Source organism: Dioscorea cayenensis, chromosome 5 (assembly GCF_009730915.1).
Source record: "Dioscorea cayenensis subsp. rotundata cultivar TDr96_F1 chromosome 5, TDr96_F1_v2_PseudoChromosome.rev07_lg8_w22 25.fasta, whole genome shotgun sequence".
In the NCBI taxonomy this organism is placed as follows: domain Eukaryota; kingdom Viridiplantae; phylum Streptophyta; class Magnoliopsida; order Dioscoreales; family Dioscoreaceae; genus Dioscorea; species Dioscorea cayenensis.
The window spans coordinates 2625493-2647463 of NC_052475.1; the positions used below are offsets into that span (position 1 = coordinate 2625493).

At 36.4% G+C, this 21971-nt stretch overlaps 1 protein-coding gene across 1 annotated transcript; it reads right to left on the minus strand.

Moving 5' to 3' along the window:
• Positions 1-153: 153 nt before the first annotated feature.
• LOC120261125 (guanosine nucleotide diphosphate dissociation inhibitor 2) lies at positions 154-14547 on the minus strand. The gene is made up of 13 exons (XM_039268848.1): positions 14344-14547; positions 13119-13181; positions 12620-12703; positions 11904-12011; positions 11613-11785; positions 10597-10708; positions 2018-2098; positions 1878-1940; positions 1657-1758; positions 1359-1483; positions 1034-1244; positions 892-966; positions 154-469 (listed from the first exon to the last, which is right to left on the minus strand). Exons 1-13 carry the CDS (start codon positions 14428-14430, stop codon positions 419-421), a joined length of 1335 nt encoding a protein of 444 aa, XP_039124782.1. The 5' UTR covers positions 14431-14547; the 3' UTR covers positions 154-418.
• Positions 14548-21971: the final 7424 nt, after the last annotated feature.

Below are 21971 nucleotides of genomic sequence, written 5' to 3' on the forward strand. Positions count from 1 at the left end.
ACTTTCCCTCACTTTCCCTGAAATGAACGCCCCCTGAGATGATCAAATGCAACATCAATCTAGTTTAATGGAACAAACATAAGAAAAAAACATTGATTTGTTTTCAAGCAAGCAGCATTAGTTACACAGACCACCATCACCACAAAAAATAAGTACAATAATAAAACACATAGAAGCAAATAAATTAGTTTTCAGGGCAGACATAGTTACACAGCATCAACATTAATGATTGAAAAAGAGACATTCTAAGGCTACTTCAGACATATTGAAAAGTCTATGTAGATAGCAGAGAAATGCTCAAGGAAATTAATTCAATTCAATTATCCCCATAATTAACTGAAAGATTATCTTGAGAAAGCGGCTGGAAATGGTAAGATCATGTCACCATTGACGCGTAACTTTTTGAAATTGTACTTTCTCATTCTTCCGCAGCGCTAGCAGCGCTCAAATCCACACTAAGATCAACATTCTGAATATACCACAAGGCACAAAGGAATGAAGGAATTAGCTATATAATGGAAGCAAAAGACAGGTGTCGCAAAACATGGTATAATATATGGTCTCATTGAAAGAGAACTATTGGTCTAATTAAAGCGCATTCGCTTCTGCATGATCAGGGAGCTTCATTTCAAATAGGATAAGAAGAATCTGCATGCTTTATTACAATAAATTCTGTTGTAAGTATGTGAAAGAATGCAAAATGCTTATGTCATAACTAAATTAATGAACTTGTACTCATCATGTCAAGACTTGGAATAAATGCAGAAAGCCTAGGCAGAAGGGTACCACATATTAATTGTATCTTCTATGATTAATAAAAGTTTCTGTGACCACAATTTTGCAAAAGGAAAGAATAAACAAACAAAAGAAGGAGCTTCATAATCAATTTACCTTTCCGGTGATCTTCGTGTACATGGAAAGCACATCCATGACCGTTGATTCAAAATGAGTGGTAGCATCATAGCTCTGTAGCAAAAGAGGAATCAATGATTGATTGTCCATGAAACAGGAGAGAGGCATTGTATGAACTTACAGTTGAAATGAAGCAATGATCCAAAGTGGGTTCATTAACAGGTTCCAATCTGTCATATGTATCAAAAAATATCTCATCAACTGGGCCAAGAAGATCAATGCCTGGCTTCAGTTCTGATTCAGGGTGATCTGTCTCAGCTTCCGTTGAAACAAAGGCAATGAACTTTCCTTTGGGAGCAACATTATGGGTATATGAACAACAGAAAAGATACCTGCAAAAAAAATTGCAGTTATAATGTGAAATGGATCAGGGCAGCACCAGCACAACTAGAGAAAAATAAGAAGGTAAAAAATATATTAGAATCATGGAAAGTTAAGATGCTCACATATCAGACTTGCGTCCAAGTTGCTTCTGGGGTAGTATAACCTGTACTGAATGAGAATCATCCGTATTTGGGATGGGGTGGCTCATTATAGCAATGGCCCTTGCAACCTTGCCAACTCTCCTCACCTGCACAGGATGAACAGTAGCTGTCAAGTTAGCTGCTGTTCTCTTTTGAACTATCTTTGTACTTTTAGTAAACCTTGCTCAGAGAGTAAATATTATGTCATTCCGGTGATCTAAAAATTAAAAACTAGTGGAGCTTCACCTGATGTTTAGGACAAAAGAATAAAATGTGATACCTTGTTTGGCAAGTAGGAAGGATCACAAACCACTTTCTTGCATCTAGCAGTCTCCCCTTCCGATGTCACACCACAGGCCTTTCCTTCCTCATCAAACTCAACCTGGCACAAGTATAATGCATATAGTAAATAGACGTGCCAGAACAAATCTAAAAATTCACATGATTAACCCCCCTTCCCTTGTAAATATTACGGAAGCTCTAGAAACTCCTGAGAATTACCTTGCATTCTGGTTTATTCAGCATGTATGTTCCACCATAAACAGCACTAAGGCGAGCAAATGCCTGCATTTTGATAGTTAAAACTTAGATTTTGGAACAAAACCTAAAGTTTAACTACTTTAAGAGTCATTAGAGCATACCTGGGGTAGCTCCCCCAATCCATATAAAGTATAAATGTATGGTGAGCCTCCTTCAAATCGTGCCAGTGATTCAGCATAAAGCTACCAAACAAGCAAAGCAACACATAATTCCAAACCATAATTTATCTTTATACAAGGGCAAGCAGATAAACAACCAGAATGCTTAATGAGTGAAAAGTTTTTTAAGACTAAGACAATTTTTCAACAACATAAAGCAACAATTAAGGCATTCTTTTCAAAGCAACCTAATTGTTGAGATGCTCACCAAGATTCTTATTTGATTATGTCTTACTTGCCTGATTTTGTGCCTATATTCTAATTTAGCTATTGTAATTATAGAAATTTAGGATCTATAATTTTAACCAGAACTAATAATTTTCTTAAGTTGTAACCTATGTAATCAATGTAAATTCCCAATCAGGCTTGAGGGAATAATTAAGTTTTCCCCTTAATAAAACCTCACATCTTCCTCTTCTTCTTCAAAACTTCTCTTTTTCTTCTTATTTGATTTCAAACTATCTTCTTTATGGTCATCATATAAAAAGCCCTCAAGTAGCTCATATGGCTCAGTCTGATGGAGACGGGTGCCCTCCTTTACCTGATGCGAAAGATCAGTTGCCTAATTCTGTTATTCTAACTGGAGCTGACTATAATCAGTACCTACAGTATCAAGTAGTGAACCAGCACTTATCTTTATCGAGGGATCCTCACTCTGGTAATTCCTTTACTTGTCTAATCCGCTCTCCACCTATTGACCCCTAGGTCTTAGATTCCGGTGCTTTTGATCAAATTCCTGTAATCACAGTTTTCTCTCCTCTATAATCCCTCTTTTCACACCATCTAAAATTACACTAGCAATAGTTCACATATAGTGGTTGAAGGGATAGAAAACAAAAAACCTATCCCTTCCATTCCTTTGACCTCGGTCTTATTGATTCTTGAGTGCCATACAACCTAATTTCCACAAACAAATTAACTAGACAACTTTATTGTCATGCAACCTTTTTTGCTGAATGTGTTCTTTTGCAGAACTGTGTTACAAGAAAAATGATCGGCGTAGAACACGAGTCACAAGAGCTTTACCATCTCTCTAATCCACATCTGCAATTGCTTTCACCACTGCCACTTCTGCTGAACTTCTTCATAGCTGGTTGGCTCATCCAAATCTCACCAAACTTTAGAAAATAGTTCCTAGCCTCTCCAATTTGCGTTCTTTGGAATGTGAGTCGTGTCAGCTTAAGAAACAAACTCATACTTCCTTTCCCAAGCGAGTCAATAATACAACCACTTCCATGTTTAAAGTTGTCATTCAGACATATGTGGTACGAGTTGTGTTCTAACTTTAGGATTACATTATTACAGTATATTTATAGATGATATTCTCATTGAAATATCATTCTAGATTGTCCTATATCTTTCAAAATTTTTGTACTGAAATTCGAAATTAGTTCAGTGTTTCAACTTAAAGTTTTATGTGATAACAATACAGGAGTATGTATCTTCTATTTTACCAACTTTGTGTCTTCTCAGGAAATCTGGAGAAATCCCTCATTAGACCTCTTGTGCTTACACTCAATAAAATGGTGTTGTCAAGGTTGTCATAGGCGCAAGGCACATTTAGGCGCAAGAGGGTCCTGGGGCCTAATTAACACTAGGCGCACCATTTATCACTAAAGAAAATTGAAAAATTAGAAATAATTGTTCTAAAGATTAATTTGTATTAAAGTTTTAAAATGTCCTAAAGATTAATATCATAGAAGACAATTAGATATTAGAAAAAAAAAATTGTACATAATAATATGCAAAATAATCTTCAAATGTTTAACAAAAAATGCGATAATATGATATAATGCATGCATCGAGTCCAAATCTTAACTTGTATAATAAAATCTAAATTTTAGTGACTCTTATCAAAATCATCAAGTCCATCATAGTCCAATATTATCAATTTCCTCTTCAAATTTATCATTCTCTTCATCTAAATAATGGATCGACCCGAAGAGAAGAGATGAAGTCTTGATTCTACTAGGTTGGTTGTGTGTTGGTCACCCTAATTTTGAACAACTATGATTGTATATGGGCCTCTTTTATTTTTAATCATCAAGATGTGTGGATAAGATTAAAAGTTAAACTAAATATTTAAAAAATAACCAAGTAAATTTGTTAATGCTACGAAAATGCGCCTAGGCCCACGCCTTGAGCCTTGCGCCTAGGCTCAAAGCGCCTTTGTAACAGTGCCCGCCTGACACCTATAAAGGCGCAGGCTGTTGAGCCTTGAGCCCGAGGCTCCCAAGGCGCGCCTTTGACAACTATGGGTGTCGTTGAAAAAAAAAATCAGCATCTCAATGAAACTACATGTCCTTGCTTATACATCATAACATTCCTCTTTGTTTTGGGGGAGACACTTTTCTATTTATTACTTAATTAACTGAATGGCTTCATCTATTTTGCAGCATCAAAGTCCTCACTCAATTCAATTTATAGAAACAAATCATAATCAATTATTTCTGCGTGTTTGGTTGTACATATTGTGTTCATGATCATACCCTCGAAAAAAACTTCAGCCCAAATTAATTAAAGACATAGTCCCTATTTCCCTTCTTGTGCCCTTTTGTGAAAAACCTTGTACATCCCTAGGGCTTTAGACTCCATGAAGGTAAACAGGGGTGATATGACACTCTGAAAGTCTGCCTTCTGAAAATGGCAAAATGGGAGCTGGAGGGGCAGGAAGAAAGATTTTCACTTGGACAGGAAATGTGGACGAATGCATCTTTTTAAGCTATTCTCAAGAGATATAACTTTATTTTTAAAACATCTCCATATTTTAACCAAACACTGCAAACAACAACAACAACAAAAGCCATTAGTCCCAACTCTATCTTTGCTGGTCCTGAGCCCGGATGAGAAAAGAGGAGGGTTGTTGTGTTAGGCAGCTAACATCTAGTAGTTAAATTTTTGTCAGAACTCAAAGAGCATGAATCATGACCCCAAACAAAAATCTTACTCCTGAAATTCTGCCAATTCCTCTACTTCCTTCATCACAAGTCAATATGTCTTCTTCTCTCCAAGTCCACTCATGTTGTCCTTACCCTCCTACAACCACCAATGATACTTATATATGATACAAGTATAGTGGTAACTCCTAATAACTCTTCTCCTACTCCATTATCATCTACGGCAGACATGCCTTTAACAAAAGCACCAACTTCACCAGCTGTCCTTCAAAAAAGTATTCGTTCTTTTCACAACTTCATTTATAAATGAAACAAGGAGTTGTAAACCAAGGGTGAAGTTGTAAAGCACACTTAACGTAACAGAAGCTTTCTCCAAGTTTTCAAGTTTTCCTTGAGTTATTTGCTTTCTTTACTAGCTTGAGCTGGTATTGTCCCTAGCATTCGGAGGGAAAATTGACTTGGTTGCAAACAATGACACTCAAGTACAACACAGTTCATCGGTGAAGGACCAAGTCCATGGCAACTTCTATCAAAGCTCCGGCTCCATTGGACTCGTAGTAGCACTCTGCTAGTGAATATGTCAAGATCACACTGCAAGACTATCCATGTTGCTAAGGAGACAAAGCCATCTAAAAAAAAAGGAAAATGTCAATAGATGTCATGGTAGACAAAAATGCAAGGCTTGCGAAGGTGGAATTTGCAATAGATGAAAGGCAAGACAAGTCTGAAAAGATCAACCATTACATCGAGGGACTCAAGAACAGTATGGAATTCTAGGAGACACAAGGTGATAGAATATTGCCACTTTGAAGTGTCTAGATCACATGAAGGCTTTGGAAAAGACTCTTTAACCCAGGATCACATCTTGTAGGAATGAGCTTGCTATAGTCATTGCAGGACTAAGAGAGTTACGGGAAAACTTAGTGCTTTGCAAGAGGATGATTACTCAAGGAGGAAGCAACACTATGCCTATGGTGGCCTTTACTCCTTCAAGATTAGACGTTACAAAGCTAATAAAATATTGTGAAGCCAAGAATAAGAAAGAGATCGCCAATTTTCTATGCAGCTTGAAGTAATAATTCAAGGTTATTGGTGTGGAGGACACCAAGAAGATGGATCACGCCATCCTCTACAATGACGATACTGCAATGGTATAGTGGATGAGGTGATACAACAATATTGAGAAGGGAACCTACATGATCAACATATGGGAGGATTTCAGCGTGAGCTTAAGACTCAATTCTATCCGGAGAATGTTAAAAATGACGCAAATGTTACGCTCTAGTGTCTCACCATGAAGGGAGCATCCACGAATATGTAAAAGAGTTCTCCAATGTATTTTTGGATATCCTTAATTATCTGGACAAGGAGGTCATCTTTCCTTCGTGGATGCTCTACAAGATGAACAACTATGGAAATTTAATGATGTGATACACAAGGCTTTACCACCACCATAACTCCGTCCTTGGTTAGTTTGTAAATGAAGTTCCTCGGGCTATTTATAACCCTCCACCGCTTAATACATGGCTTGGATTTACTCGATCCAAGGACTCATACTGATTCTCACCTAAATACCACCTCCACCTGCCCACACTTCAAGAGAATTCAAGTTTAATCCTTCTCTGTTGGAGGGCAGAGGTGTAGGGTGTGACATCCTCCTCTACTCAATTTGGTGATGCCCACATCACTTCTTTCTTGCATGCCTTGGTGAGGGTTTCTTTGGCAACTTCAACGGCATAATGTCCTTGAACCCCTCGAGAGCATTTGAGACTTTCTTAAGTAACCAATTTGGTGGTGAATCCCTTTTTACTCCTTCGGTGCTTCCAAGAAGGTGGGTCGCCTCTTCTTTATGCCCTTAGAACATTGCATAGCCAAAAGTTGTTTGGCTTCTATACATGTCTCCCTCAACAAAGGGACCACATTTGTAATGTTTTCCTCTAAAATGGGCATCGAATTGGCACAGGTAATTGGCACAACTTTCATGTTATCCATAAAAGCCATACCAAGCACAATCGAGTAGTCATCCATTAGCATGACCAAGAAATCAATTTGGCCATGCCATTCCCCAAGGCACACTTCCACATTGCAACCTACCTAAAAGATAGACCTTGCTTTGGAATTCATGGATTTAAGTCATCGTTGCTCTTTTTTGTTGGCAATGTTAAATCTAGTGTTATTAAAAGCGCAAAAAGTGCTTGCCTAGGCGCCCAAGCAAGGCGAAGCTATAGCGCCTCGTAACCCTAGGCGCCATCCAAGAAGCTTTGTATAGGTGAGAGCCTCAGCCTAGGCGCAAGGCAAGAAAAGTGTTGTTTTTGCTAGTTTTTTTCTTTTTCACAGATTTTTAAATGCTTTTTAAGAAATTATGTTACAGAGTAATAAATATACATTTATAAAAGAAATATAAATAACTATACTTGGAAAGTGTAATAACTAAGAGGAAAAAGGTTCTCTATTTTTTTTCAAAACAAAATAAGGCAATAAGAGGAATATCGGAGACTTTCAAGAAAGAAAACATTAACTGCTAAGCAAAAAAAAAAGGGGGAGGGAAACGGGAACTTTAGAAGAAAACTAGCGGAAAAGATTTCATGTGAAAAATAGGGAAGTTTAATTGGAAAAGAATCTAAATTAGGTCTTGCATACTAAACTTGAAAGCTTAAGAGTGTCTTTTGTGGTTTTATATTTGTGTTTTTATTTTGGGTCTTCAATAAGTTCAATCTATGCAATTTTGATGATGTTTATATATATATATATATATATATATATATTTATTTATTTATTTACTTTTTTTTTTTTAACTAGTGCTTCATGTTGTTCATGCGAGCACTAGGGTGGCTCCTAGCGCCACAAGCGATTTGCATTCTCATCGCCTTAAAGACGCCTAGCACTTTTAATTACACTGGCTCAATCTCCCGGCTTCATTCACCTCAAGAAAATTGTTAGTAGAACCAGTGACCAGTGTCGACCAAGGCTTTCACTACTTGACCTTCCACCTTGGTCTCCACATACAAGCCTTCCTTCTACTAAGATTTTGGCGATTCTGCCTTTGCCTTGATAGTGTCCAAGATTTGCAAAGAACCCATCTTTTGCAGGTAGTCAATTGCTTTGTGCAACCATCACAAAAAAAGCATTTAATCAATGGCTTGTCTTCATCCTTCCCCTTGAAGCTCTCCTGGATCATTTGCTCTTTGCTTTCATGGCCCTCTTTCTCACCTTTGTTTTTGTTACCCTTATCATTAAAAAACTCGGGTTTCTTGAGCATCTTGAACCCTATAAGGAATTCCACAATAGAGGCAGTGATCGCAAGGTCTTGGGCACTACGTTATTGAATTTCCATCCTTATCCACTCTTGCGGACCATCCATGAAAGCAAAAAGGACTTTTCTTGTCTAGATAATTAGCGATCGCCAAAAGCACCTTGGAGAACACTTTTACATATTCATGGGTGCTCCTTTCGTGAGTGAAACGCAAGAGCTTAGCCCTTGCCTCACTGTTAGCATTCTCTAGATAGAATTGCTTTTAAAGTTCACGTTGAAGGTCTTCCACATGTTGATGGTGCAGGTTCCCTTCTTAGTATCATTGTATTGCCTCCACCATACCATCACTATCATCAATGTAGGTGGCATGTTCCATCTTCTTGGCATCCTTCACATCAAGAGCCTTGAAGTATTGCTCAAAGAAAGCCCCATAGAAAATTGTCAATCTTCTTCGCGTTCTTAGCTTCAGAATATGTCTTTGGCTTTAGAACGTCTAACCTTGAAAAAGTGAAGACCACCATAGGCATTGGTTGTTTCCCCCTTAAGCAACCGTATTCTTGCAAAGCACCAACTCCTCCCATACCTATCTTTGTTCTATGACGACCCAAGTAAGCTCATTTCAAAGAGATGCAATTTGAGGTTAGACAGTCTCTTCCAAAATCATGTGGTCTAAACACTTCTAAGCGACATTATTGAAGGCATTTTGCATCTCCTTCCCGAACTCTTCACATGTTCTCAAGTCCCTCGATGCAATAGTAGACCTCATCAAATTTGTCTTGCCTTTTAGCTATTGCAAGCTCCATCTTCGCGAGCCTCACATTCATGTCCGTTGTGACATCTCTTGACTTTTACCATCTTATTCTTGGATGGCTTTGACTATTTGGCAACATGAGTAGTCTCGTTGTATGATCCCAACATTTCCGCCAACAGGTGCTACTAAGGTCCCAATGGAACCAAGGCCCTAACAGCAGCTATCACGGACTTGGTCCTACACCACCAAATCGTGCGACACTTGAATGTTGTTGTTCGCAATCAAGTCAATTTTCTCTTCAAATGCTAGGCACAATACCAACTCAAGCTAGTGAAGTAAAAAACTCAAAGATAGATGGAACATAAGGAGAAAAGCTTCTATTGCTTCAAGTATGCTTTACAACTCCTTCCTTAGTTTGCAAATTAAATTCATATGGCTATTTATAGTCCTCCACCCCTTTAATGGATAGCTAGGATTTATTTGATCCAAAAGCTCATAATGGTTCTCACCTACTTACCACGTCTACATACCCACTCTTGCCTATCACCTCCACCTAGCTACTTTTCTAAAGAATTCCAATTAAGGCCTCCTTTGCTTATGGGTAAAGATGCAGGGTATAACAATCATGTTGGCCTTTATATTGCCTCAAATCCAGTTTTTCATTAAGGAACATAACATATGAGGTGAATTGTCATTTTATTAAACAAAAATTGAATCAGGATGCATTGCCACCAATTTCATCAACTTAATGATTAGTTGATGTTCTTACTAAATCCCTTGGAGGCTCACGAATTAAATACATTTGTAACAAGCATGAAGCATATGATACGTATGCTCTGGTTTGAGAAAGAATGTTAAGATTGTTGCCTTGATTGTGTCATGCTTGATTGTGTGTCTGATTGTGACATAATTTAGTTGTTGTAATTGTATAAATTTAGGACTTGTGATTTTACTGAGAATTAGTAATCTCCATAATTTGTAACCTATTTAATCTATATAAAGTCCCAATTAAGCTTTCTCGTAGACAAAACCTCTCTCCTTCTCCTTCCTCTTCAAAACCTTTCTTTTTTCTTCTTTGATTTCAAAATCTTTGTTCTTTTTCTTGATTATTTGCACTAATGTGCATTAGAACAATCACAAGTGAAATATGATAAATGGAAAGTAGATAGTCTTTGTTTTTATGTATTTATTTATTCACATTTATCATGAGGAAGCTCCAACACCCTTTTCATCTCATGCTAAATTAAATAAGTTGTCTTATGCAAACTAACCAAAGTGATGCATCACTTGCAGGGGAAATTCTTCTATTTATTTTCCACCAGGTAAAAGTCATAGGCCCTTATTGGTCAGTATGACACTATTCAGGGTCCGTACACAGAAATTTTCCCATTCTAGTATTATCATCACAGCAAAGGAAGGACTGGTTCTACTCAAGTCTCCTTTAAAGCACATAAAATAAAAGATATACAAAAATAAGCCCAAGAGGATCCTACATCTAGCTTTTGAGCAAAAAAAACCTTCATGTGATCCTATCATCATACCCAAACAACAGTGATTGGACAGCCATTAAATTGGAAAAGTGCATTATAGATCCAAAACATATGCTCACAGAAACAAGTACCTTCATCCTTTTTACAGTATCATAAGCAGGTTCATTTAAATAGCGATCATCTCTATGAAGTGCCAGTGCATGACCGATGAAGTCTATAGTGTTGTCATCCAAACCATATTTCCTGACCACCAAATATATGAGTCAGATCAAATTGTGTGATTAATAATTAAGACTAAATATTGTGATTCATGTCCTAAGAAAAGCGCTGCAGTGATTTAAACAACATGCACAAGAGAAGAAAATTAAAGAAAGTTGACAATATGGATCATGTTCCAAAGAACAAGTTGTAACTCAATAATGACCCAAACTACTGGTTTCCTGAAGTAACAAGTTGACACTAGTCATAACAGAAAAACAACAATTCAGTAACCCTTGGGATAAGTTTTATGGGTCATCCATCAATGGAACACCTTGACCCAAGGTGATGTGTTATCATACACAATCTTACTGCTGAAATCTTATCGATCATCCAAATCAGCATAACCACTACCCAAGTCCAACATTCAGAAGTAAAACATTATATATATTCTAAAAAAGGCAGTTTGGCAGTGTACTGAACAAAATTGCAAAAGTTTTTGACAAACAAGATTATAGAACTCTGCATGCCAATTAATGCTAAAACCTTGTCGCCCTTTCTATACATGCAAGAGAAAACTTATAGACTCCTACAAATAACCTCAAACAGCAAGTTTCCATCAGGTAATCATTCATGGAAGCAACTATTTTATACTCAATAGAGAATTGCTTGCATTCATGACATCTTTCACTTTATTTTACCAATTCTCTCCACCTTAATTTCTAAGTTTTCAGGATAGCATGGTTTTTAAAAGACATAATTGACTAAATTGAAAATCTATGGGCAAACCTTAGGCACACAGAACACATTCCAAATAAAAGCTCATAAAAGAAAAAAAAAATCTAGAACATGTAAAATAGACAAAGCGGGGAACAAATCTCAGAGAGTGTGTCCTGAACAGAATATGCATTAAAAATTCATAGTTATAAAGAAGCGATGAAGTACATACGCAATAAGTTCTTTAGTGGTCACCCTTGTAAGATCCAAACCTCCATGTGTTTTTGGATCATTTTCATCATAATCTTGGACATACATGAAAAATTTTCTGGCACGACGCTTTTCAAATAAACCCATCAGTGGAGATTTAAGTGCCTCCATATCTGTCGCAGGAACCTTGTGAACCTGTTATACCAAATGAAACAAAGTGTAGATTAGTCACCAAAACCAAGAAATTCTAGCAGATCTAAAAAGCTCATAGACATTAAAATCTGGGACCAAAAAATGAAAAGGTTTATGTTACCTTTCCCTTGTTAAAGACATAGCTTCCATCAACAGCTTTGAATGAAAGGTACTTGGTAACATCAGTATGAATTAGCACACGAACCAAGGTACCATTTGCCATCATGAACTAGCCAGATAAACATTATGCAGTGTATATCAATATGAGAAATATATCTCAATCACAAAAACACACATATGAGAGGGCAAAACAAACTATTACAGAGATAAGAACCTGAAGGCCCTGAACCAACACATACAATCTGGCATGCATATGAAGAAATGACACAGATGAGAGGAGATGTCTCCCACACAAATCAACATCACAGTTGACTATTAAGTATTCAATCTGTTCAATATAAATGGAAGCACCAACCTAACCTAAATTAGTCAGGGGATATCTTCCTAAATAATAAAGCACAAAATGGGAAATGGAATTCAGGAAGAGTAAGTTCCTTAGCATAAATCTTCATCATAAACCATAAAACCATGCAGCCAAATGCAGCTATAAGTTTTAATTATTGAAAGCAACCAGATTTGATTAAGAAAATAGGAACATAGAAAAGAGGGTAGCCAGCAAGATCTTTCATTACAGAGTAATGAGGCACATATGAGCAATATTATGAGCTATTCATATCTTCCAAAACAGTTGACCTCACCCTCATGTTAACTCCAATTTGTCATTAAAGATCATTATATTTTGCAAATAGCAAAAGAAATGAAATGAGTAACTCAAACCTTGGGGATCATGTCAACGTTGTAATCTCTACTAGCACCCAGATGTGCAGGGGGTTTATCATTTCCCCTGAACCTTTTCCAGAGCTGCACAAAAGGAGATTTCAGAATTATGCCAATATAACAGTACACAAAATAAGATAAAAAATAATCATAAATTTCATTAGTCCAGTGCATTTTGAAATTTGAAAGCAAGCAATACAAATAGGCATTGTAGACTTAAAAAAAAAAGAGACTCCATATATATTCATTTTTATCTTAACTATCCAAAACCAAATATATACAAATATATATATATATAGAATATAGAATTATCACAGAGCCTTAACCAACAAAAGACATTTATACAATGCTATATTTTGCCATATCACTTGCAAAAGAATTAGGGTAATATAGGAAGCAAGATGGTATTTTATGATGGTTTCATCAACTGTATTTCCATCATGGATAAATTTCCTATAAGAGCATTAGAGATCAGATAATCAAGAATTTTCTCTCTTACTTGGATGAGACTGAGTGAAGATGATTCTCCCCCATAATAATCATTTCTATCCATATGAAGGACCTGATTGAATAAAAATCCAGGTAAATTAGCAATAGCATAAGATGTAAAGAACTTTCAATGCCTGATTATCTTTTGAACAAATTAAAAAAAAAATTGACTTAGCATTCTCAAAAAGGAAATGCATGAACCTATGTTGCATGATCATACTAATAATGAAAAAAGTTTATTGCTAAGAACTCCAAGCAACATATTACAACCAATTGCATAAATGTAAAGTAGGTGCTATTTAAGCACGTAGATATTACATTAGATTGTATCAAGAAAGACTCAGTTGAATTCTGCTAAAACCCACCACACACATTGCAAACATTTCGTAAACAACACAATAAAGTGAATGGAAAACTAGATACAATGTGTTGAGAAATAAGAATGATAGCAGAAGAAAAAAAAACACTAGACAATCCTTCTTTTCGTGATTCTTTATAACAATATAACATGAAAACTACAATAACAAAAACAAAGAATCAGAATATTTAGGAATAAATACAAGATCTGTACTGATAACTGCATAATTAAAATTATTGTGCAAACTTCAAGGCAGAGGCTATTAGGAGTGAGCAATATTCATCACTAGGTACAACAACAAAAGATTGGTACTCAGTAGCTGCATATTCATGGGAATAGGAATCCCCAATCATGAATTTTGAAAATAACTGGAACACACACCAATGAAAGACATAATAAAATAAGACATAAACAACACTCAGCTTTAATTGAAGCATCATATGGATCCAAACACACAGATCAGTATAGATTAAGTCTGCCAAATAAAGAATAATCAAGAAACCAATCAAAAGCAAGATCTTCTGATGATCCATTTTCTGGAAATAAAAATACAAAAAAGGCCAGAAAACACCAGTAAACACCATCCAAATTGAGGGACAACAGCCAATGATACCAAGACCATCCAAGAAACAATCTTTGAAGGTCGTCTTATAAGATCAACACCAGCATAATGAGAGAAAGAAAAGAAATCACAGAAAAGGAGAAGAATCGAGCATGATCCGATAATCAGAAACCAGATCAAGAATCAGAAAACCAATATTATCCACAAAAATTAAGCGATCCAATCACAATCACGATTGATAAAACAATCCCATCAATTCACAAAAAAAAGAAAACAAATGCATCAAATAATGAGGGAAAAAAAGGAAGTAAAAACCTTAAGGCCATCAACAGAGAGGAGACCACTGAGAATGCACTCTTTCAGCCCAGTCCCAAGCACGATGACATCGTATTCTTCATCCATGGCAAGCGAGAAAGCAAGAGAGATCAAAAGGGTTGAGAGAACGAGAAACGAAGAGAGAGTTATTGGTCAAGAATGTGAGAATGATGGTGCTAATGAAGGAGATGCCCTGTTACGCTGAAGAAGATGAGCATAAATGCAAAAAAGGACCTTGTTTTCATAAAATTATATTTAAAGGATTAATTTGCGAATGGAACCTTAAAAATGTTAAGATTTCACTATCAGTGGGATTAATTACTTTCAATTTTATAATTATTATATATTTATTGCATATTTATATTTTAAAAGTACTTTGCTTAATTTTTTTTAAAAAAGTAAAATAGGCAATTTTTACACCTCAAATTTTATTAATAATAGCACTGATTAATTGGTAGGATGTGAACATTTAATTATTTTTTATCAAATTTTTTTAATTATTTTATTTTAAAAATATATAATTTTTTATAATTCTTATGATTATGAACATTGAAGTTGAAGAAAAGAGAAATAATTAATATAAGTTCTTTTTAAGAGAGAGAGAGAGAGAGTGAGTGTGGAGCAACATAATTTTATTACAAAGAAAAAAACTCAAGGGCCACAACATGGGTATTCATTCTTCCTAGTGAGAATTATTGTAGTAGTAGGATAATGGCCAGAAGGATTTGAATACATTATGGCATTAAGATTTCTAAGGTTTAGTTCATGACCCCATTACTCGTTGTATTTGGTTTGGTATTGCTACTACACATGACTTCGAGAGTCATGATGATACCAATGAATGTCTTTGTCAAAACATTTTTTTTTCAAGAGGCGACAACTCAAGTGATGGGTACAGACACCAAAAATAAATCTACTAAGAGTGAATAAACGGAAATAAATAGAATAAAAATTTAAAAAAAACACATAGAAAAGAGGCTTTAGAATGATGACAACTACGAGGAGGCTAGAAGTATGTCCTTGAAGGCGCCATTAATTAGTTGGATGAATTAGTCAAGGTTGCCGTTAGGCGTCATGTTACCAGGATCACACTCTCATGACCTAATAAACTAGAGGTTGTAACACTTATCAATGTTGATTAAATCCTCAAGTTTGAGTCCTTTTGCTTTTGCACTTCAAGGGATTAGTTGGCTGATTCTTTTTTCTTCCCTGGCCTTAGGGAATGTGCTAGGAACTTGCATCCTCATTCCATCGTGATGAGGGCTTCTTCTACTTTCCGCTTCGGCAAGCAACTCAATGAGTGTCCTTTGAAGGCGGTGGAGACTTAAATGTTGTGGCTAATGACACCTGTTCAATGTTGTTGTGCTAAACTCATTTAATTTTTTTCATCACAATCATTATTTGAGTCATTTAACCTTTGGGAGTTAGGGGTTAGCACATTTGAGACCTTGCCATTGTGCACCAAGATTATATCAAACTTATCTAGTTCACCAGCAAAAAGGATTCTTCCTGTCATCTCCATTACCCATTGCTCTAACTAATTTCGAGATGTCTAAGGTATAATTTAGATATGAGTCAATTTTAGTGGAGTTTTCTTCAAGAGCTAGGGACCATGCCCCTAAGAAAAATATGTGCTTAAAACCTAAAAGAATTTATTTTAATTTATAGGGTGTAGTTATGTCATAATTTGCTAGTAGATTAGGGGAAACAAGTAAATTACATAAGTCAATAGACTTTGGGTCCATCACAAACCCATTAGTTGGATCGGGTGCGCCATTCAATTTATGTGATTCAAATTTAACTAGTTTCATCGGCCCAGTTGAGACTAGCTCATTGCAGTCAATCAGGTTCAGTTGAGTATGGTTTGATCAACTTTGGTTGGACACATTTCACACGGTCTTCAATTGGCTTAATGAGAGGCGGCTCTAACTTAGTGAGTGGGGAATCTAAATTGCTTAACTACGGCTCGTGCACAACTAGCATGATGACATCACATTAGGGCCCTAATGAATCAAACGCGGCAGCATTCTAGTTTTGGTACACCTATCTATGGTGCAATGGGATTAACCTACTTGGGTTTTAGTGCACCTGTTGATCACTCTTGATTTGTGTTGTTACATGGACCACTCATATTTGCTTGCATGAGCTAAAGTGACTCGTGTTCTAAACGAGCATGCATGGCTTCCATTCCATTGCAATGTGACACATTTCTACAGAGATCTTGAAATCTCAGACCATCAGGTCTTGTCGACGGTGGTGCCACGTTGAAGTCAGGTTGCGGAGTTCTCATGCTAGGGAAGTAGAGACCTTGATCATTCATCTCTACGAAACCACTAGTGGTATGCAATTAGCATCATCGTAAGATCTAAAGTCTTCATTACGACTTAGGCAAAGTTCAATGACACCGCCTTTATTCATTGCACTCTTCCCTTTGGTTCCCCTGGAAACTTCATAAGTAAAACGGGGACTGATAAGCTATTTGTGAGAGGTTGTCACCTCATCCACTCTAGCAGCCTAAGGATAAACATGGATATATTTCTCCATCTCTAGCTTGAAGATTAGAGACGGAGTTTTGGTGTCAGTGAGTAGTGCGTACCATGCATTTGCATATACCAAAGCTGACCTCAACCTCATGTAACAGGAAAGCTCCTTGTCAAAGATAGACCACAACGTAGATACTTATTGACAGGAAGTCACTATTTTTTTTAATAAAAACCAGTTATCCTATAGCCTTTTGATGGAGTAACTAGAGACTCTTAATGATGTTGAAATTCTAGATGAATTAAAGAGGTTGAAGGAGTGAGTCAAGTAGTTGTTACAGTTATTTTTTGGAGGAAACTATGGAGTTGAATTGAAGGGCTGGGATTTCATCATCAAGCATTGTGTGTAAGTTAGGGGCATTAGAAAGCTTTGTTTTAAGTTGGTCTGGTTGAGTTAGGTTGTATTGTACTAAGTCAAATGGTCATGTTAGTTGTCAATGCTTTGTAAAAAAGTTAAGTATGGTGAGTTGACTGTGAGGTGAGGGATGTATGGTTTTGGAGTGTTGTCATCATCTTCTTATTGTAAATCTGCAATTCATCTTTTTCTGATCAAAATTGCCATCAAAGTAGTATCAGAGCTCTGTTAGAAAAGTCTTAAAGTAAGGAAAAACATCACTCTAGTGCAAGATATGACTTCAAGTAGTGATTCATCTGGTTTTTCTCAACCCTCGGTACCTCAGTTTAATGGAGAAGATTATGATCACTGAATATCATGAAGAAGACTTTATTTCACTTCAATGGCTTGTGGGAAGTGGTAGAGAAGGAGTTTTTTGAAGAAGAAGCCAAGGTTGCTGAAAATAAACAAAAGGATGCTCATGCTTTGTTCCTTATTCAACAGGAAGTGCAACATTCCTTATTCTCTAGAATTGCAGTAGCTAACACTGCCAAAGAAGCTTGGGATACTCTAAAGACTCAATTTCAAGGGAGTCCCAAGATTATGGCTCTAAGAATTCAAGCATTGAGGTAATCATTTAAGAATTTACACAGAAAGGAGAATGAAGGAGTTCAAGTTTACATTTGCTAGAGTAACTGATTTGGTTAATTAGATGAGAGGGTTAGGAAATGAAATACCTGAATCTTTGGTTGTTGGGAAGGTCCTTAGAAGCTTGGGACCAAAATACAATTTCATAGTTGCAGCAATTGGTGAAGCCAAGGACCTTACAAAACTCACTATGGATGAGTTAGCAGGCTCACTTCAAGCTCGTGAAGCTTTGCTATTAAGTCAGGATGAAGTTCCTATTAAGAAGGCTCTTGTAAGTAATACAAAAGACAAGGCTCTTATCATTAAAGGAGAGTCAACTAGCAGTGAGAGTTGATACTCAAATCGTGGCAAAGGCAAGAACTTCTCAAGAGGAAGAGAGAGGAGTTATGACAAAAACAGAGGTAGATTTGTCGGTGATGTCACCACAGAGAGTAATCAAAGTAACAATTTTGCAGATCAAAATAGTTAGATGTCTTACCAAAGATCCACAAGAGACAATATGAGAAATATAAAATGCTTCCATTGCAAAAAAATTGGCCATATTCAGTCAAATTGTTGGTATAAAGACAAAAATGGGAGAAAGCTTGAGATCCAGTGGTGATAAAAATACAGGTGCTGAATTTGGAAGCATGTTCATGGTGCATACTAAAGTTGAATCACAGCAACCTTCAGTCTGGCTGCTTGATAGTGGTTGTTCCAGTCATATAACATGAAGAAAGGAGTCGTTTTTCAGATTAGATGAAAATCAAAGGCATATAGTTAAATTGGGAGACAATAAATAAGTTTAAATACCTAAATGGTCCTTCTATTATTCAAAACTTGCCCTTTGAGCCCCTTTATTATAATTTCAACCATTTAGATCCCTCTATTTTATTATTTTGGCAATTCTAGTCCACCATGTAACAAACATCTCTTTTGCCATGAGAAATTACTGACTTGACATTTTCTATATTAAAAAAATGATTAAAAATAATAATAATAATAATAAACATTTAAAAAAAACCTTAATCCGAGAGAGATCTAGCTTTGTCGGCACTAGCAGAGACCCGATTTCGGCGGTATCTCCTCGGAGAGCTGGTCGTCACTCGAATCGAGTATGTTGATGAATCCAGTGCCAAGATCGATCGAGGGATCCAACCGGTGATCCAGTTCCCAGGGAGGGATAAGGTCTGGAGGTTTGAGAAGCTAGAGAGATTTATAGGGATATCACTGGAAAACTAGTTATTTACCACTTCAAAGACGTGGAGGTTGCTGGTCATCGACTGTATCTCGCTGGAGAACCTATTGTTGGTGATTTAGAATCTGGAGATATTCCACCGGAGCTTCTCCGGCAGAGTGGCGGAGAGCTGGTTAACATGCATCATCACTGTTGTGAGGTTCACCAACAACCACATCTTGAAAGAGACATTGCTGGTTATCATACATGTAGACCTGGATATTATTATTAAAAGCAACCACTGAGGCCAGAGTCCCACCCGGTCAAAACCTATTAAAAACCTGAGAATATACAGTAGATACACCTAGGATAAGCCAGAAGCTAAAACAAAGCTCAAAACCAAAGGAATAATGGAGGAAAAACACTCTCAATTCATTTAGTTCTTCTCATATCTATTTACATTAGTTTTATATCTTTTATACTTAAATCTGATGAGTTATTAACAAGGTGTCACATTATTAACAATCCAACCGCTCATCTCTTTATCAGGCTAAGTATGTAAGTTCAAGGCAAGTCCCTACCGAATCCCTCACCACCTCCTCCCTATATTCAACCCTCCCTTTTCTCCTAAACTCCTCCACCACCTCATCATCCACCTTCTCCTCCATTTCCCACCACCACCACCTCCACTCTTGGGTTCATCCCCATCCTCACTCCATATATAAACCAATATTTCCCTGTCATCAACTCCTCCCAAAAAGAACACCACTATTCTCTTGGCCAACAAGCCTTTGGATTCCTCTTGGTTCACTAGCATCCCAACTGAACAAGGTGTGTAATGGATAAAATGTTTACTGCTTGGACAGTTGAGGCTACTACTTCAACTATGCCGTTAATGGCGATCCGACGATGGAATGGGTGGATAATTAACTGCTTGGATGGTTGATGAGTCATTACCGTTGTTGAAAAATGTGGCCCTCTTCCGGATTGAGGTTTATGTTTTTATGTTTATTTTTTTATTATTTTTTAATATAGGAAATGCCACATCAGTAACATCTCACAGCAAAAGAGACATCTATTACATGGTGGACCAGAATTGCCAAAATGTTAAAATAGAGGGACCTAAAAGGTTGAAATTATAATTGAGGGACTCAAAGAGCGAGTTTCGAATAATAGAGGGATCATTTAGATATTTTAACCATAAAGAAATGCAAGTAGCTAGGAAAGGGTATGTTGCAGTAACTACTCAATGTGGTGAGACAAAACTAATCCATAATGTCTAATTTGTACCCAATTTGGTTCATAACCTGCTTAGTGTGGGACAATTAGTTACCAATGGTTATCTTTTCATGTTTGAGAATGGAAAATGCAGAATTGTTGATGAAAAGTCAAGTATTCAATTAATGATTGTAAATCAGAACAAGAACAACCTGTTTCCAATGGAATTCTCATAGATTGGGCAATCAAATATTGTCATGCCAGATAAAGAAAATTCTCAACTATGGCGTGATAGATATGGTCATCTGAATTTTCAAAGTCTCCAAGTGTTAAATCAGAGGCAGATGATCATTGGGTTACCTAAGGTGAAACAATTTAACAACTGTGAATCTTGTACATATGCAAATTATCAAGATAATCATTTGTCTCTAGAAAATCCTGGGGAGCCAAAGAAAGGTTGCAATTGGTGCATTCTGATCTATGAAGCCCTATGCAAGTGGACTCACTTGGAGGAACCAGATACCTCTTATTATTCATTGATGATTTCAACAAAATAAATTGGGTTTACTTCATTAAAAATAAATCAGAAGTTTTTAGTTGTTTCCAAAAATTCCTTGCTTTAGTTAAGAGACAATTTAAGATGTTTTGTGAAAATCATGGAATTAAACATGAATTTACTGCACCTTATTCCCCTCAGTAAAATGGTGTTGATGAGAGGAAAAATATAATACTTGTAGAAAGGGTCAGGAGCATGTTAAATAGCAGACACTTGCCAATTAATTTCTAGGCTGAAGCTATATCTACTGCTGTTTATCTAACAAATTTGTCTCCAACCAAAGTAGTCATGGATAGGGATCCTTGTGGGCTGGTTTGGAAATAAACCCAAGGTGTCACATTTGAAAATATTTGGTTGCATTGCCTACACAAAAATTCCATCATAGAATTTACAAAAGTTTGATAATAAAGCTAAAAAATGCATCTTTGTTGGTTACTGTCATGATTCTAAAGCGTATAGATTGTTTGAGCCTCTTACTAGAAAAATTATCATCAGGGAATCAGAAAATTTAGCAGAATTACCTTTTCAAGTGTGTCTCTCACTAGTAACAATATTGGCAATAATTTAGTAGAAGACACTGCAATTACTGACACTACAAGGGAAACAGATTCAACAAGTAGAAGTGATACAGAAGCTCAAAAGGCATCAAGTAATAATCATAATGAAGATCAAAGTGAAGAAATTCCACCTGCAAGAGTTTGAACACTCAAAGAAATTTATGAAAATTGCTCTTTTGCTTTCACTGTAACTGATCTAGTAACATATGAAGATGCTCACAGAATTCCAGAATGGAGAGAAGTAATGGAAGCTGAATTGTCTGCAATTAATAGAAACAATACCTGGGAATTAATTTCTCCACCACCAAGAAAGAAAATAATTGGGGTGAAGTGGATTTTCAAAAGAAAATATAATGCAAATAATGAAATTGACAAGTGTAAAGCTAGATTGGTTGCTAAAAGATACACTCAAGAGCATGGTGTAGACTATGAAGAAATATTTGCACCTGTGGTAAGAATGGATACTATCAGGCTTTTAATTGCCTTGATAGCTCATCAGAATTGGCCAACCTTCCAATTGGACATAAAATCTGCATTCTTGAATGATGAAATTAAAGAAGAAGTGCATGTTGAACAACCCAAGGGATTTGAAATTCAGGGAAAATAGCAAATGGTTTAC